At 32.3% G+C, this 17,061-nt stretch overlaps 2 protein-coding genes across 3 annotated transcripts in view; one reads left to right on the top strand and one right to left on the bottom strand.

Annotated features, from left to right (window-relative positions):
* Positions 1-17,061, bottom strand: part of LOC101897963 (uncharacterized) — a 546,201-nt gene that overhangs the window by 391,983 nt on the left and 137,157 nt on the right. The window lies entirely within an intron of this gene.
* LOC131800403 (zinc finger protein 62-like) lies at positions 8,328-12,260 on the top strand. Of its 2 annotated transcripts, XM_059123255.1 has the most exons (3): positions 8,328-8,464; positions 10,079-10,234; positions 10,302-12,260. In XM_059123255.1, exons 2-3 carry the CDS (start codon positions 10,097-10,099, stop codon positions 11,934-11,936), a joined length of 1,773 nt encoding a protein of 590 aa, XP_058979238.1. In that variant the 5' UTR covers positions 8,328-8,464; positions 10,079-10,096; the 3' UTR covers positions 11,937-12,260. The 2 variants fall into 2 exon arrangements, with proteins under 2 accessions (XP_058979238.1, XP_058979237.1); XM_059123254.1 differs by lacking the exon at positions 8,328-8,464 and having other exon boundaries at positions 10,041-10,234.

The following is a 17,061-nucleotide window of genomic DNA, read 5'->3' as shown; positions in this document are numbered from 1 at the left end:
CCAAATTTAACATATTAGCTTCTAGACTCAATTCGGTCGTCAGTGCCAAATTTCATCCCATTTGGGCAAATATTAGACGTTTGGTGCACAATCAAAGGTAAATCGGACAAAGTTATATATGGGAGTTATATCCAAATCTGAACCGATCTCGATAAAATTTAGCAAATGTATTTCTGAGCTGTATTTGGTATATTTCCCCAAATATTGTTGTTACCGAGTGCATATTACGGCTGCGGAGGACAAAAATAACAAATCGGTTGAACTATATATGGGTGCTTTAGCTATATCTGAACCGATTTCGATCAAATTTGGCATACTTATTTTCAGGCCCAATTTGGTTGTATGTGCGAAATTCCATAAAATTCGGGCTGATATTACACATTTGGTGCACAATAAAAGGCAAATCGGACGAAGATATATATGGGAGCTATATCTAAATTTTGACCGATTATCTCCAATTTCAATAAGGTTCGTCCTTGGGCCAAACAAATGATTTGTGCAAAATTTCATCTGGATAGGGCAATAAATGCGAACTATACTTTGTTTACAAAAATACATGGAGAGTCGGACGGACAGACGGACGGACGGACATGCATAAATCGACTCAGAATGTGATTCTATGCAGAACATAAAAAGGATCTATGGGTCTATCTCGTTTCCTTTTGCCTGTTACAAACAAATGCACAAAGACATAATACCCTGACCACCTTGTGGTGTAGGGTATAAATAGAAGACACGTGTTTCGCCGTTTTTAAGGTTTACAACGCAAAGCAATCTACATAGACGAAGAAGGTTCGTCCCTCTTTGGCATTTTTAGAATATTCAGATTTAGATTCCTGGGAAACTTTACATTTTAGGTATAACGAGTCTTTGACAATTATTTCAGTCAAGCCCGTGACCAAAGGGGTCTTTTTGATCAGCATTTCAAAATATGGTTAAAAACTCCGTTTAAAAAGGGAGACAAAATTTTCTACAAATTTATTTATCATCAAATTCTACTATAGGTCCCAGAAGACATCAAAAGTCTTATTCATACCTAAATGCCAGAAATGTGACTGACTTAACGATTCATAAACGCCCAGACGAATCATCGGGTGAGTCTAGAATCTTGACATTTTGGGTGAGGGCAACTCTTGGTTCGAAGGGGTCAGATAAGGCTGCGGTTTTGGAAATTCGTACTAGAACGGTACAAAATATACTAAAAAAAAATTAAATATGGTACCATTTTCTATTTGAGGGTCACTGATGAAGTGTATGATTTATGTTCCAAAGGGTGTTTAGAAATTTGCGCCATAAGTGTACGAAAAATGCAAAGTGTACTACATTTGGTACCATTCCGTATCATGTGCACGCTTAGAGCTAAGTATTTGGAATTTAGAATTGGAATTAATGTTGAGTAGTACATAGAGTCGAGTTTTGGAAGTGTGTACTCATGTATACGAAAAGTACTAAACGGTACTAAATTTAGTACAATAAAAATTTTTGAGGAACGAATGGAGTTGGAATCCTGAAATTTGAAATTAACATTACTTGCGGAGTGTAAAATTGGAATATGGCGGACGTTTTCGAAATTTGTACTTATGTGCACAAAAAGTACTAAATATTACTAGATTTGGTACAAAATTTTTGTATTGGAGACCCAGTTAGTGGTTGATTCGTGATTAAGAGGAGGTTTTGGAAATATGTACTAGAAAAGTACTAAATAGTACCATGTTTGGTACAACTTGGTATTGGATGAACAAAAAGTACTTGAAATCTGAAATTTGGTATTAAGGTCGCTGTTTGTGTATAGCTTGGAAGTATGAAGGGGTTTTTGGGAAAATCTACTAGTACGGAATTGTAGTATATTTAGTATTAAGTGAAGGGATAGAAATAAAGTTCTGAAATTTGATATTTAGATTACTGATCTTTGTGTTGAGATTACGATGTGGTTTGAAAATGCGTGATATATTTCTACGAACAGTACTAAATGGTACTAAATTTGGTATTGGGATAGAGCTGGAGCTAAATTTGATATCAAGGTCTTTGCTGATATCTGGAATTGAGAAATGGAGGTCGTTTTGGAAATGTGTACTATAATTGTACGAAATGGTACTAAATCTGGTCTTGGTTGAAGGGATGGAGATAAAATTCAGGAATTTGATATTTAGATAACTGTTGATGACTGAGGTTGTGATTTGGAGACGGGAATATGCGTACTATAGTTGTTGGAGAAGTACAAAATTGAACTAAATTTGACACGGGATGAATAGATCTGAAATCGTAAATTTTAAACAGGTTTGCAATGGGTACTAAAATTATACTAAAAGTTCTAAATGATACTAAATTTGCTATTGGGTGAATGTATGGTGCTGGAATCTCGAAATCTTGTATTAAGGTCTTTGCAGGTATCTGGAATTGAGCTATGTGGGTGGTTTCGGAATTGTGTACTAAATTTGGTCTTGGTAGAAGGGATTGAGATAAAATTCTTAAACTCGATATTAAGATTCCGGTTGGTATCTGATGTTACGAATTTGAGGTGGTTTTGGAAATGCGAACCATATTTGTACAAAAAATACAGAATTGAACTAAATTTAGTACTAAACGATATTAAATTTGTATTGAGTGAATGTATAGAGATGGAATCCCTTAATTTAATATTGAGATCTCTGGTATCTGGTAGTGGTTCTTCAGATGCGTAACATAATTTTTTGAGTAGTACTAAATGGCACTAATTTTAAATCATTGTGGGTGTCTAAGATGAAGAGTTGTAGATTTTTTTTTGGTGAAATCTGGTTATAGTCGAATGTCACAGTCGACTACGTATCAGAATATAATATACCTCTCTTTATGGAGTTTGTCCCTAGAAGCGGAGTCAGAATATACATTCGCTCTTCTTGACTTAAATAACCAAAATATCATCTTTCGGAACCCGTATTAAGACTCTGGCTTCAATCGCGCCTTCAATTGCAGTAACTTGACTGTTAAGCTTTTGATATAACTTTAACCCCCCAAAAAAATAGTTTAGCCACGCCAATGTCATCTTTTTACATTTGCACATACATATGTACATATACATGTAAATATATACGTGTATGCGTATATATGTACAAAAAAGTTTGTTATTTTAAAAGTTTACCAAATATTTCGATGGCTCAGCACTTCTTTTGCTGCTGCTGGTGCTGATATAACATTAAATAACACATTCTGTTTGTGCTGTAAAAATTTTTATTTAAATTTGAAATTTTATTTGGAAATATTTTAGAAAACTTACAAATACGTGTGCAGTTTTTGGAATACATACCTGAAATGAAACGAAAATTGAAATGGAAATTAGTTTAAAAATTGAAATTATGTGTAAATAAAATTTAGGAAATTAATGTCAAAAATAGCAGAGATAGATAGATGTTAACTGGAAATAAAACAAATAGTTTTTTTAAAATTCGAAATTTAAGGTTAAGTTCAAACCTTGCAAAAAAAAAAAAAAATTGGGAAGTTATTTAAAAACTTGTTTTTTGGAAAGTTATTTAAAGACTTGATTTTTTAAAAATTATTATTAGATATTTCTTAGAAGTTGTAGATTTGTTAAAGATATTTGTGAGATGGAGAGATATATGAAGACGTTAATTTTCTAAAATTAATTTTGGAGAGTTATTTATTTAAGTAGATTTTGTTAGATATATTTTTGTTTTTTTTTTTTTAAATGGACTTTTTAAATTAAATTTGGAAAGGTGTTTAAAAAAGAATATTTTTCTAAAAAATATTTTAGAAGAGCTTTTAACAGACGAAGGTTTTCTAAAAAATATTTTTGGAGAGTTTTTAAAATATATGGATTTTCTAAAAAAATATCTATGTAGAGTTTTTAACACATTATGTGGATTTAAAAAAAAATCATTTCATTTTAAGAATTTTTTTTTTTTAAATAGTTTTTGGAGAATTTTTGAATTATTTGAATTTTTTTAAAAATTCTTTCACAGACATTTTTAAAAAAGTAGATTTAAAAAAAAATAATAATTTTTGAAGAATTTTTGAATTATGTGAATTTTTTAAAAATTATTTTTGCAGAATTTTTGAATTATGTGAATTTTTTAAAAATATTTTCACAGACATTTTTAAAGAAGTGGATTTTCTAAAAAAATATAATTTTTGGAGAATTTTTGAATTATGTGAATTTTTTGTAAAATATTTTCGGAGAGATTTTTGAAGATGTGGATTTTCTAAAATTATTTTTGAAAGGTATATAGAAAAGTTGATTTTTTAAAAAATATATTTGGAGAAATATTTATAGTAATGGATATTTTAAAATTATTTTTGGAAAATTATATTAAGACGTGGATATTCTTAAAAAAAATATTTTTGGAGAAATTTTGCATTTCGTGGATTTTTTTTTAAATTTGGAGAGATTTTGCATTAGTGATTTTTTTAAAAAAATTATTTTTGAAGATTTATTTAAATCCGTGGGTTTATTAAATAATTTTTGGAAAGATATTTTAAGACGCGGATTAAAAAAAAAAGGATTTTAGGAGAATTATTTAAAGACGTGAATTTACAAAAAATAAGTATTTTTGGAGAATTATTTAAAGACGCCGATTTTCAAAAAAAAAGTGTTTTTGGAGAATTACTTAGATTAAAAAAAAGTATTTTTTCAGAATTACTTAGACGTGGATTTTCAAAAAAAATATATATATTTTTGGAGAATTATTTAAAGTCGCGGATTTTCAAAATAAAAGTATTTTTGGAGAATTATTTAAAGACGTGGATTTTCAAAAAAAATATTTTTGGAGATTTATTTAAAGACGTGGATTTTCAAGAAAAAAAAATATTTTAGGAGAATTATTTAAAGACTTTTCAAAAAAGTGTTTTTGGAGAATTACTTAGATTTTCAAAAAAAAGTATTTTTTGAGAATTATTTAGACGTGGATTTTCAAAAAAAAATATTTTTGGAGAATTATTTAAGGCCTTGGATTTTCAAAACAAAAGTATTTTTGGAGAATTATTTAAAGACGTGGATTTAAAAAAAAAAAAATATTTTTTTGGAGAATTATTTAAAGACGTGGATTTTCAAAAAAAAGGATTTTTGGAGAATTATTTAGAGACGTGGATTTTCAAAAAAAAGTATTTTTTAAAGAATTATTTAGAGACGTGGATTTTCAAAATATAAGTATTTTTGGAGAATTATTTAAAGACGTGGATTTAAAAAAAAGTGTTTTTGGAGAATTACTTGGATTTTCAAAAAAGTCATTTTTGAGAATTATTTAGACGTGGATTTTCAAAAATATATATATTTTTGGAGAATTATTTAAATCCGTGGATTTTCAAAAAAAGTATTTTTGGAGAATTATTTAAAGACGTGGATTTTCAAAAATAAGTATTTTTGGAGAATTACTTAAATTAAAAGAAAAGATTTTTTGAGAATTATTTAAAGACGTGGATTTTCAAAAAAATGTATTTTTGGAGAATTATTTAAAGACGTGGATTTTCAAAAAATAAGTATTTTTGGAGAATTATTTAAAGACGTGGATTTTCAAAAAATAAGTATTTTTGGAGAATTATTTAAAGACGTGGATTTTCAAAAAAAGTGTTTTGGAGAATTACTTCGATTTTCAAAAAAAAGTATTATCAAATATTTTTTGAATTTCTAACTTCTAAAATTTGGTATTATGAAAACGGGTGGAGCTAAAAACCTGAAATTAGGTGGTTTTGGAAATGTGTACTAAGTATGCGAACTGTACTAAATGGTACTAAATTTGGAACAGTTTGGATTAGGGTGAAAGTACGAAGCTGAAATTTTGAAATTTTTGAATACCTGTCGATGGTAAGTTTGCGACAAAGAGTTCGTTTTGGAAATGTGTACCACACGTGCACAAAAAGTAGTAATAGTGCCGTATTTGGTACAAATTGATGTTATGCGAACAGATAGTGCTTGAAATTTGATATTAGGGTCGCTGTTCATGTATAGCCTGGATATATGTTGGTTTTTTTTTTTTGGAAGTGTGTATTATAATTATACGAAAAGTACTAAATGGTACTAAATTTGGTATTGGTTGATGAGGTAGGGATAAAATTCTGAAATTTGATATTTAGATTACTGATGGTAGCTGTGTTTGAGATTTGGCGGTGGCTTTGGAAATGCGGCCTATATCTGAAGGAAAAGTACTAAATGGTACTAAATTTGATATTGGGTGTAGGCATGGGGCTGGAATCCTCAAATTGAATGTTGAGGTCTATGTTGGTATATGGAATTGAGATATGGAGGTGGTTTCGAAAATATGTACTATAATTGTACGAAAAGTACTAAATGGTACTAAATTGGGTAGTGGGTAAAGGAATATAGTTGAAATTCCGAAAGTTGATACTGAGGTCTTTGTTGGCATCTGTGTTTAAGGCGTGTTTAATGCTCAAATACCAAAATTGCTCTCTCGATTAATTTTCTCTCTCTCTCTCTCTTGCTAAACCGATAAACAACCACCACACATATGTACAAACTACTGAGTAATGCATGAATTGTTGTTTTCAATGAACTAATTCATAATCTCTGTGAATTTTATTTTTTATTTAAAATTATTATTTATAAAATACGCAAAGTACATGAAAAGCAACTAAATTATTTTTATATATTTTTTTTTTATTTTTACCGATTTTTGTTTTTTTTTTCAAATATTATTTGTTGTATTTTAAATATTATTATTAAAAACAGATTTTAAAATTTTATTCATAATCCGTTATTCCTATTATGCCATTTGACGATCTTCATGTAGATTTCCATTTCCATGTTTGCATCGCAGGTGCATCAGAAATTTTGGGCGTGTTGCAAATTTCTGTTGACAGCATAAAATGTAGAACTTCTCACCTGTGTGAACATTCACAAAGTGAGATCTCACCGTTGTAAAATTAGTCGACGTCCAATTACATATTACACATTTTAGATTGGGCAAAAATCTCGCTATGGATTCATCCAGCTGTTTGGTAGATTTAAAATTTGTTTTATTCGGAAAATGTTTTCTTTTTCCATCTCGATTTTTACTCAATTTTCGATTAGTTAATACCTCAGGTGGGATATTTTCATTTACATACTCAAATTCTGGCAATTCCGATAGCGGTATGAGTTGTGGTGATGTAATTAAAAGATATTTCTGTTCATTCACCACAAATTCGGAAACTTCTGTATCACTATCTGAACTTATTTCTATGGGAGCGGCATTGGGAGATCTTGAATTTACGCAATTTGAAAAATATTTATATTCTTCTTTTTCAGTATTGAAAAAGTAAATTTCATTATCCAAAAAATAGCCATTGTTTGAAAATTTTTCATCATGATTTTCTAAATTCAAGTCCTCATTTTCGCAAGTTCCATTACCAAATTCTCCGTTTGTTAAAACTCCCACTGGATCTTCACATTCTTCTTCATCTTTAATATAATCCGCAATGTTTTCTCGTTGATAAGGATATCGAGGATCAATGACGTAAGAGCACATCATAATTTGTGTTGCGATATTGAGGTTATAAACGGTTGAAATAATTCTCAATGACAGACGTTATTCATTTGACGATAAAAAAAATTGAATTTTTGCTTCAATTCTGACGTTTTTATTTTTGATGACATTTTGAAATTTAAAAAAAGAAAACATAGGTTGCTGTTTGAAAAAATCAGGAATTTGAAGTAAAAAATAACAAATTTTTTGGAAATATTTTTAAAAGATTTTTTTGTAAATTTTAAATTTTGTTGGGGATTTTTAACATATATTTTGAAAAGAATATTTCCCAAAAAGAATTTTTTGAAGAATATATATTAGTTTAATGAATACGCTTTGAAACAGTATAGTGTGTATTTGTTGTACAACGGTATTTCAAATGCCAACCTACAATTGATGTGATTAGTAAACGCATTTTACATCAATAGAAGTAAATGTTCATTTATTTTCGTAAGAATTAATCATTTTAAGTAAAACGCCTAAAAGCATGCTTTATTTATTGCTCATTAGTGCAATTATCAAGCAATGTATTGTAGCTGGCAACACTCTACTGAATACTTTCATATATTGTGCTTGATAGTTTTAATGCATTGTGTTGAAATTATTTCTTTACTTCCGTAGATAAACAGTCTCCTAACATAAAACATATTATTTTTATATATTTATATGTAATTCAAAATTGTAAAAAAATTTTTAAAATATGTCTTGCAAACGCTTTGCCACCTATTTTACGTTTGGCAACACTTACTTTCGTGATCGATAAGACAAAATATCGCTATTCTCCGTTATCGATTACTTTGTTTATTTGTTCAAGAGAACATAAATGTATGTGTGTGTGTACGTGAGAGACAGAGAATCCGATTGTGAGAGTTGTTTGTGCATCAAGTATTTTCTTTTTGTTTGGTTTTCGCTTCACTTTTCACAAAATTTCTTTACAAGAAAAACTAATTTACTGAGTTAATTTATTAAATGTAAATAAATTATAGTATATTTCATCGTATTTTCAATTAAAGGTAAGTGAAAAAGTGCAAAACACGTGGATATATTTGATATTAATACGATTGGCCTCATTTCCATAGAATTTCATGCGAGTTCGTGTATGTGTCACACCTGACCAGAATCATTAAACAACATTATTTTACAACATAAGTACATGTAAGCCAACGCCAGGTGTAGAAGAATTAGTATTTTATGAAAACAAGTATGGAATTGGTTTGGGTAAATTGAATATGTTTTATAAAGGCTGTTGAGGAATTTTCCATGGCATCCAAAGAAAAGCATTGGTTTTACATGTACGACTACTCTCAAGGCTAAGCGCTTGTTCCATATGCCAACAAGGATGATGTGCAGTAAAATGTCAATATCATCATTCTGAAATAATAATTAATTCATTTAATTCCGACTTGTTTGAGTTTTCTGTCCTCAAATGTTGGCCATGAAATCATATTAATTTAAAAATCCCCTTGACTTCTACAACTTTTTTGCTTTCTTCATCGACTCAAAAAACTGCTTGCAGGTAAAAAATCTATAAAATTCTTTCATGTACATTATGACATTTATAATTCTATTCAATAGACACAGGTGAATGTAAGCACATGATTAGCCTCATTATACATTTGGTTACCTGTTTTCTCCACACACAAACCCACCATTATCAGTAAGAAGTTTAAATGAAGAACGTATCCTTTTATGTATTTCCTTGTCTTCCAAGACATTTTTGTATACAATATTTATATGCAACAAAAATCCATAGTTATTTTGTTATACATTTTATTTTCTCTAGATAGATCTTTTTAATGACAAGATCTATCCATTACTTTTAGTATATTTTTGCTGGTGTTTCATATAACGCTTTCACATCCACCACCACCGGCACTCGATTTGGTACTTTAACAATATAAAAACATAAAAACCACCCTTGTACATTTTCTGCCAATTAAAGCGCTATTAAACGGGTGACGTCACTGTTTTGGTTAGTCCTTTTCGAGTTAAGGCAATAATATATGCGGGTTTTAGTTTATTTGCAGCATGTGTATACCATGAGGGTAATACACATCTATATCAATTGTGTCCTCAATATATGTCTTAGTAGTGGTAAGAGAATCGGGTCCTTCGAGAAAGAATTCGTGTGGCTGGTTTCGTAGGTGTAAGGAGATGAGCCCAAGTGATCTTTATTAATACCCATACTAAAAGTTTAAATAGATTTGGAAAACCAAAATGTTCTGATACCGAAGAGGTTGTTCAATCATGAGTTCATTTCTGGAGTCGGTTATAAGCATTTGGGGTCAAAGAAGACATGATGGCGTGGCACGTCTGGAAAGCGGTGTATTGTGAATCTTGATTACATCCTTGCAATTTTTGAAGCTACTTTTAGAGTTGTTTTAACCCCAAACTTTTCTGAACAAGACCTTTACCTTAAATTTCAGTCTGATGTTGGTGCTTTTGGCAAATCCGACACAAAAAAGCGCAAAAATATTTAACTCATTGCCCAATTAAAGCTCTATATTTATATGAGCATGACTCATAAATGACCCATTTATTATATTATTCCAAACTTTTTTTAAAACTCAGATTTTAAATATTCTTTATTTTTATTTTACAAAAACTAAATTCATTACTCCAACAAGGACGCACTGCCCACATTGATGCCATCAAAAATGTCGCACCTCAACTGGTGCCGTTTATGTATAAATAGCTGTACAGACTTTATAGAGATTTACGATGAAAATGAACAAATTAAAATGGATGTCTATAATGTTACCATACAGTATTTTCATGCAATGGTATGTAGAATCGAATTTTATACAAAATACCCAAGACTAATCTCAAAATGTTTTCTTCGATTTTTAGTTCTTGCAACCCATAAACGAAAGTCCCCTTAAAGTTATGTGCGCGGATTGTTGGCGACACATTACCGAATTTGATAGTTTTCAAAAATCCATACTATTGGCTCAATCGACTCTACTGAAACCCGATGCAGAAAAGGAAACAGAAGATGATGATGAGCAGGAGGAGGATGAGCCATTACAAGCCAAAGCAGAATTAGAAATTATTGCACAACCCATAAAAAATGAAGCTCCAGAAACGGAGACAATACACAGTGATAAAGAGAACAACGACGAAAACATTGAAGACAGTGATGGTGGCGGTGGCGGTGGCGGTGTTGGCAACAATCAAATCAATGAAAACACATTTAAGCTTTACGTTAAATCCATTGTCGATATGATAAAGGCACAGAATGGCGATTTCAATATGGGAGTGCAAAAACCTTTCACAAATGATACATCCCTCGATGAAAGTTTTCCAAAAATAGCCAATGTAAGCGGCGGTGCACCCATTGATTTGACAGAGGATGAAACTAATCAGGATGATTATGAAGGAGAAATGGACTATACAGGTGATGAAGAGCTAAAGTTCAATGCTGCCGATTTGTTATCGGTACAATTGAGTACAGAAGGTGATAACTTTTTGGGTGAAAACTCCATGTTGGAACATATGCATAGTTTTTTCAGCCGGCAAAAACAACCTGAGAGTTTTAGAAATCGTACTCCCAGCGAAATATTGGATCAATATATAACCCAATGGCGAGCAACATTAAATTGTCCCCTTTGTAATGCTGTTTGTGCAAATGTGGCTCATTTGAGGGAACATTTCAAAGAACATCATCCGCAGCACAAAACTTACATAGAATGTTGTCAACGTAAGCTATTCACACGTTCATCAATAGCGGAACATGCACGTGTCCATTTGGATCCCAACACTTTTAAATGTGAAATATGTGGACGAGTTTGTAATTCATCCAAAGCCTTGTTGAAACACAAGCTTTCCAAACACTCGGAAGCAAATGATAGCTACGCTGATGATGGTGTTGGCGGTCATGGTGAGAGTGGCAACACAGAACCAAGCGCAAATAAATCAAAAATATCCAAAAAATCTGCCAAAGAATTAGATGACATTATTGCCCGCTGGAAACCAAATTTGGAGTGTGTGGTGTGTTGCAGCCAATTTCCCAGCTATACGATGTTACAGCAACATTTTCACTTTGAACATCCGCAGGCTCCATTCTACATTGAGTGCTGTCAACTGAAGTTGGAACAACGTTGGCATGCTGCCGATCACATGCAACTGCACTTGGATCCCAACGCCTTCAAATGTCAGCTATGCAATCGAGCCTACAGCTCCAGTCGCCATTTATATCGCCACATGTACTATACACATTCCATGCGAGCCGGTGGCAATAATGTCAAATCGCCCACTTGCCACAAATGCCCGATATGTGAAAAGTCCTTCAAGGCTCGCCGTTGTATGCAGGAACACATGGCCACACACACCGGCCAGGAATTGTATCGTTGTTTATATTGTAGCGAAACATTTCGCTATTGCTCATCGTTGTATGCCCATTTAAAGAGTATCCATCCGCTTGAATGGAATGATCGCAAAGATACTCGTATGCTGTATAAACAAATGACAATTGGAGATTCCTAAAAAAAGGGCTATTTGTATTCGAATGGAAATGGGCAGAAGACATTCCTCTTGTTCTATTGTATGAGTATTATGAATAGTTTTAAGTTAGTTTTTATAAATTGAGATATCTATCTACGTTGACGAGATTTTCATTTTTCGTTTCATCAACACTGTAGAGATTTGTTGGATTTATATAAATATACATAGCTAAATCCCTCCATTAGAATTATCATTTTTTTCTTTTAATATTTGTATTTTATTTTCATATATTTTTAATTTGTATTAATCTCGAATTTAGCACAAATTTTTGTAATAAATCAAGTAAACTTTTTTTATATTTTAAAATTGAGTACTTAACCGTTTTAAAAAGCATTTTTAGACAATATTTATTGAAGATTCTGAATAATATTGTAAGATGTATTGAAAAGACTTCTTAAATGTCATCTTTAGAACAGCTATTGAAACTCTTTATGTGTAGTACAGTGCGAGATGAAAAAACTGCAACCAATTTCAGACTGCTGTCATTTCTAAGCCACTCGTCCGACAGCTGTTAAAATTGTTCCAGTGACAGCTCATTATATTGTTTACAAGTGTACAAAAGCATTTTGGTGAGAATTTTCCAAAAAAAAAAAAAGTTATTTTTGATGGAATTCAAGCGTGATAGTGTGATTTCTTTATATTTGGCTAGAAAACCACAAGTGGCTATCTTTGGAGCCCTCCAGCATTTAAATGTGAATTTAAGCGTGATAGTGTGATTATATTTGGCTGGAAAACCACAAGTGGCTATCGTTAGAGCACTCCAATATTTAAATGTGAATAAATCTTTTGTGTATCGTACCATCCCTCGTTACCGTGATACTGGTAGCGTAGCCCGACGTCAGGGAAGTGGACGGAAGAAAACAGCAACATCAGCAGAAATGGTTCGAAAAGTAAAGAAGCTTCTTGATCGAAACGCACGTCGTGGTCGAAAAATGGCACTTGAGCTGAACATACCGCAATATTCCATTCGGCAAGTATTGAAAAATGAGTTCGGGGTAAAGCCATTGAAATTCCAAAAAGTGCAAGAACTTACACCGCAACAGAAAGAAAATAGTCTCAAAAGAGCTAAAGAGTTGCTTCGCTTGGCCGAAAGTAGTAAACTGCGGAATTTGGTCTTCTCCGATGAGAAAACATTCGTTGCCCAGCAGTATGTACTTGCCAAAGAGGTCAGCTGAAAATGTGCACCACCAGAACTCAAGCGCCGGCCATGGTGATGGTGTGGGCCGCCATAACAGCCGATGGTCGCTCTCCGCTCGTATTAATCGACCGTGGCATCAGAATAAATACCCGTGTGTTAAAGCCTTGGGCACGCGTGTTAAAGCCTTGGACACGCAAATATTTAGGCCGCAGACCTTGGACACTCCAACAGGACTCAACACCATCGCACTCAGCATGCGCCCCACACGAATGGTCACAAAAATGAGGTTCTTCGCTTAATTTCCAGCGCACAATGGCCACCAAAATCTCCGGATACCAATCCGTTGGCCTATTGTGTCTGGAGTATTTTGGAAAGCAAGATTGGCACTAAAAAATACCAGAATTGTCGATCACCTCAAGCAAGCGCTTTGCCGGGAATGGGCTAAAATACCGCAGAGCAACATTCGGGCACTGTTTGACGGTTTCATTGGTCGTTTGAAGGCCATAATTCGGGCCAAACATGACCAATTCGAAGAAATCAAAACTTATTCTAAAATTTGATGTTATTTACGACATTTTTTGCCTTGGGCACGCAAACATTTTGGTCGTAGACCTTCGACATTCCAACAGGACTCAGCACGCGCCACCTAAAAATGGTTAAACAATGAGGTTCGTCGCTATATTTCCAGCGCACTATGGCCACCAAAAACTCTCCGTATACCAATTCGTTGGCCTGTTGTGTCTGTAGTATTTTGGAAAGCAAGGTTGGCACTAAAAAATTCCAAAGTGTCGATCACCTCAAGCAAGCGCTTCGACGGGAATGCTTCCATTTAGAGATTACCTACTAAATTTTTCCAGTTTAAGGTATTATATAGAATATGCTCTGTTCCAGAACCTGCTAGAGTCTACTAGTTTTGCTTTTTTTTTTTTTTGATATCATAAGGGGAAGAACGGTTGTCGTAGTAAAAACATTGACATCCTTGCAGTTCTGGAACACATCAATTGTTGAGGCTCTAAAAAGTATTCAAGTGGGGCGTTGAAAAGATTTATTTTATCCTGTCCCACTATTTTTCTTTTGAACTCTCTCGCTTTAAATTTCAATCCGTTATTGGTGGTTTTAATTGCTACATATCAACCAATTTAAATAGCTCGCCATAAGAGGTCCACATGGAAAAGTTCCACACAAAGTTAACGTTGATAAGAGAAATAGACTGGAATAACATCCGACAGAAGAGAAGAAAAAAATTAATGAAAAATAATTTTAAACTGATTTAACTTCCGGCATCAGGCGGAAAGAACATTGCTGCCAAATTAGCCGTAATATAAAGCTCATTTCGTATCTCTCCTGAAGCCAAAAGAATGGAGAACTACAAACCAAACGAATAAAATTGCTAAGGCAATACGGACACAGACACTGGCAGGCAGGCAGCAGGCAGGCATTGCAGACAAATGCATTCAGCCTCCGGTGTGGGAAGAAGGACTAAATGATGCGTCAAGAAAACTATGGTTTTGAAGGGGTGGTGGTGGAGATGAAACCACACGCACACACACACACATATGGGAATACAACAGTAGTAAAAGTCGTATTCTACAATTGTAATGCATTGTCAAAACTTTTGCAATGCAAGTCGGTATTATGTGAGAAACGGGGAGAGGAGGAGGAGGCGCGAACTCTAAGAAAGAAACAAGGAAAAGCTTTTAAAATGCTGCCAACAGACACACACGCAGACAATAGAAGAAAAAGAAAGAACATATAATGGACACAAAGAAAACACATAAAAATGAAAAATTGCTTAAAGTTAAGAAACATTTGAATTCGACGCAGTAAAATGAGAAAAAACCTCCGAACCGATGCATCCATGCAACAAAGAAGACGATGAAGAAGAAGAACCAACAAACAATTGCAGTCAGTCATTAAGTTTTTTTTAAATAGTTTGAAACCATGCTCGCAAGCATAGTATTTACTATAACACATCTTCTAGTCTATTGCACTTTGGCGGAAAAAGTGACTAATGTAAACATGTTACTTATATTGCGGTCGATTTAAATAAGAATCATTTTTTGAAATATTTGGTAATTCGTAATATTTGATGTCAATCAAAAAGACAAATACGAGACCAAAGCAAACAAAATTGTAAAAATTTGACTTCGAATTTCTAATGTGGCGTTTCCACTGCACTTGATTCGCTCTCTATTCGTTGTTTGACCCTTATAGCATGTTTCCATTGGAAACCGAACAACGTTGTTCGCTCTCAGAATTAGGTACACGAATTAACCCGTTCATACGGCACGATTCGTAATTCATAGTAAAATAATTCCTTTTTTCAAAAATTTTGTTTCTTGATTTTAATGGGAATTTATACTAAAATACATTAAATTCTCACTAATATGAATAAAAGAAATGATTGTTTTTCTCCCAAATATGTATTATATCAATAATTTTATAATTTTCATTCACGTTTTCAACTTTTGTGTAAATCTTGACATTTTGAACATATTTTTGTGTTTTTCCATTTTTAAATTCTACTGGAGAGACACTTGTCAAACATTTTTTCTGCCAATAGAAACATTTTGAAAATATTGCCTCTTGTTTGCAGTTTTCTGTGGAAATTTCATCTCATGGACCAAATGCGTACTTCGAATGAGAGAGAAAACAAAATTTACTTTCGTTTGAATGTACATACGCCATTCAACATTGTAGTTTTCATACATAATTTTCAGTCTTCCCAAAAATTTTTAAATTTTCATTAAATTTTTCTATTTTTAATTTTAAATGTCATAATTTATTTTTTCGATAAATGCTCTCATTTGTTAGGGATGGGACATATTTTTTCGTTGTTCTGAGAGTGATTTGAATTGAACAACGTACAAATATGAGTGTTCGCTCAGGAAATTTTGTGTGAAGAATTAGGTAGTTTTTTCATAGTTAAGGGTCAAACAACGAATAGAGAGCGAATCAAGTGCAGTGGAAACGCCACATTAACTATGAAAAAACTACTTAATTCTTCACACAAAATTTCCTGAGCGAACACTCATATTTGTACATTGTTCAAATCAAATCACTCTCAGAACAACGAAAAAATATGTCCCATCCCTAACAAATGAGAGCATTTATCGAAAAAATTAATTATGACATTTAAAAATTCAAAATAGAAAAATTTAATGAAATTTTGAAAAATTTTGGGAAGACTGAAATTTATGAATGAAAACTACAATGTAGAATAGGGTATGTACATTCAAACGAAAGTATATTTTGTTTTCTCTCTCATCCGAGGTACGCATTTTGTCCACGAGTTGAAATTACCACAGAAAACAGGAAACAAAAAAGGCAATATTTTCAAAATGTTTGTATCGGCAGAAAAAATGTTTGACAAGTGTCTCCCCAGCAGAATTTAAAAATAGAAAATACAAAAATATGTTCAAAATGTCAACATTTACACAAAAAGTTGGAGACGTGAATGAAAATTATAAAATTAATATTATAATAAATCTTTGGGAGAAAAATAATCATTTCTTCTATCCATATTAGTGACAATTTAATGTATTTTAGTATAAATTCCCATTAAAATCAACAAACAAAATTTTGAAAAAAGGAATTATTTTACTATGAATTACGAATCGTGCCGTATGAACGGGTTAATTCGTGTACCTAATTCTGAGAGCGAACAACGTTGTTCGGTTTCCAATGGAAACATGCTATAATAGAGCAATTCGAATTAAAATCGAAAAATTAAAGACGAATTAAAATGATAAAATGGAATTAGAAATAAGATAATTCGAATTACAAGTTTCCAAATTTTTTTTTGTGAAAACAATGGTGAAAACTGTCTGCTGGAAATTGCTCTCTTTTGGTAAAATGTAATGTCATGCGAATTTGGGATACATCTCGAACAAAGTTCTTAAGGTAACAATGTATTTTTTACGGAATCTGTGATCTTTATAATATGAATCTCATTTCAGACTGGACTCA

The sequence above is a fragment of the Musca domestica genome, unplaced genomic scaffold, assembly GCF_030504385.1.
Source record: "Musca domestica strain aabys unplaced genomic scaffold, Musca_domestica.polishedcontigs.V.1.1 24, whole genome shotgun sequence".
NCBI classification, from domain to species: domain Eukaryota; kingdom Metazoa; phylum Arthropoda; class Insecta; order Diptera; family Muscidae; genus Musca; species Musca domestica.
This window is presented reverse-complemented; position numbering and strand designations above follow the sequence as displayed.

What these genes read in the sequence shown, in the direction of transcription:
- LOC131800403 (XM_059123255.1), top strand. Translation starts at nt 10,097, where the DNA reads ATGCCATCAAAAATGTCGCACCTCAACTGGTGCCGTTTATGTATAAAT. An exon ending in TACAGTATTTTCATGCAATG is followed by an intron (nt 10,235 to 10,301) that starts GTATGTAGAATC and finishes TTCGATTTTTAG; the next exon opens with TTCTTGCAACCCATAAACGA.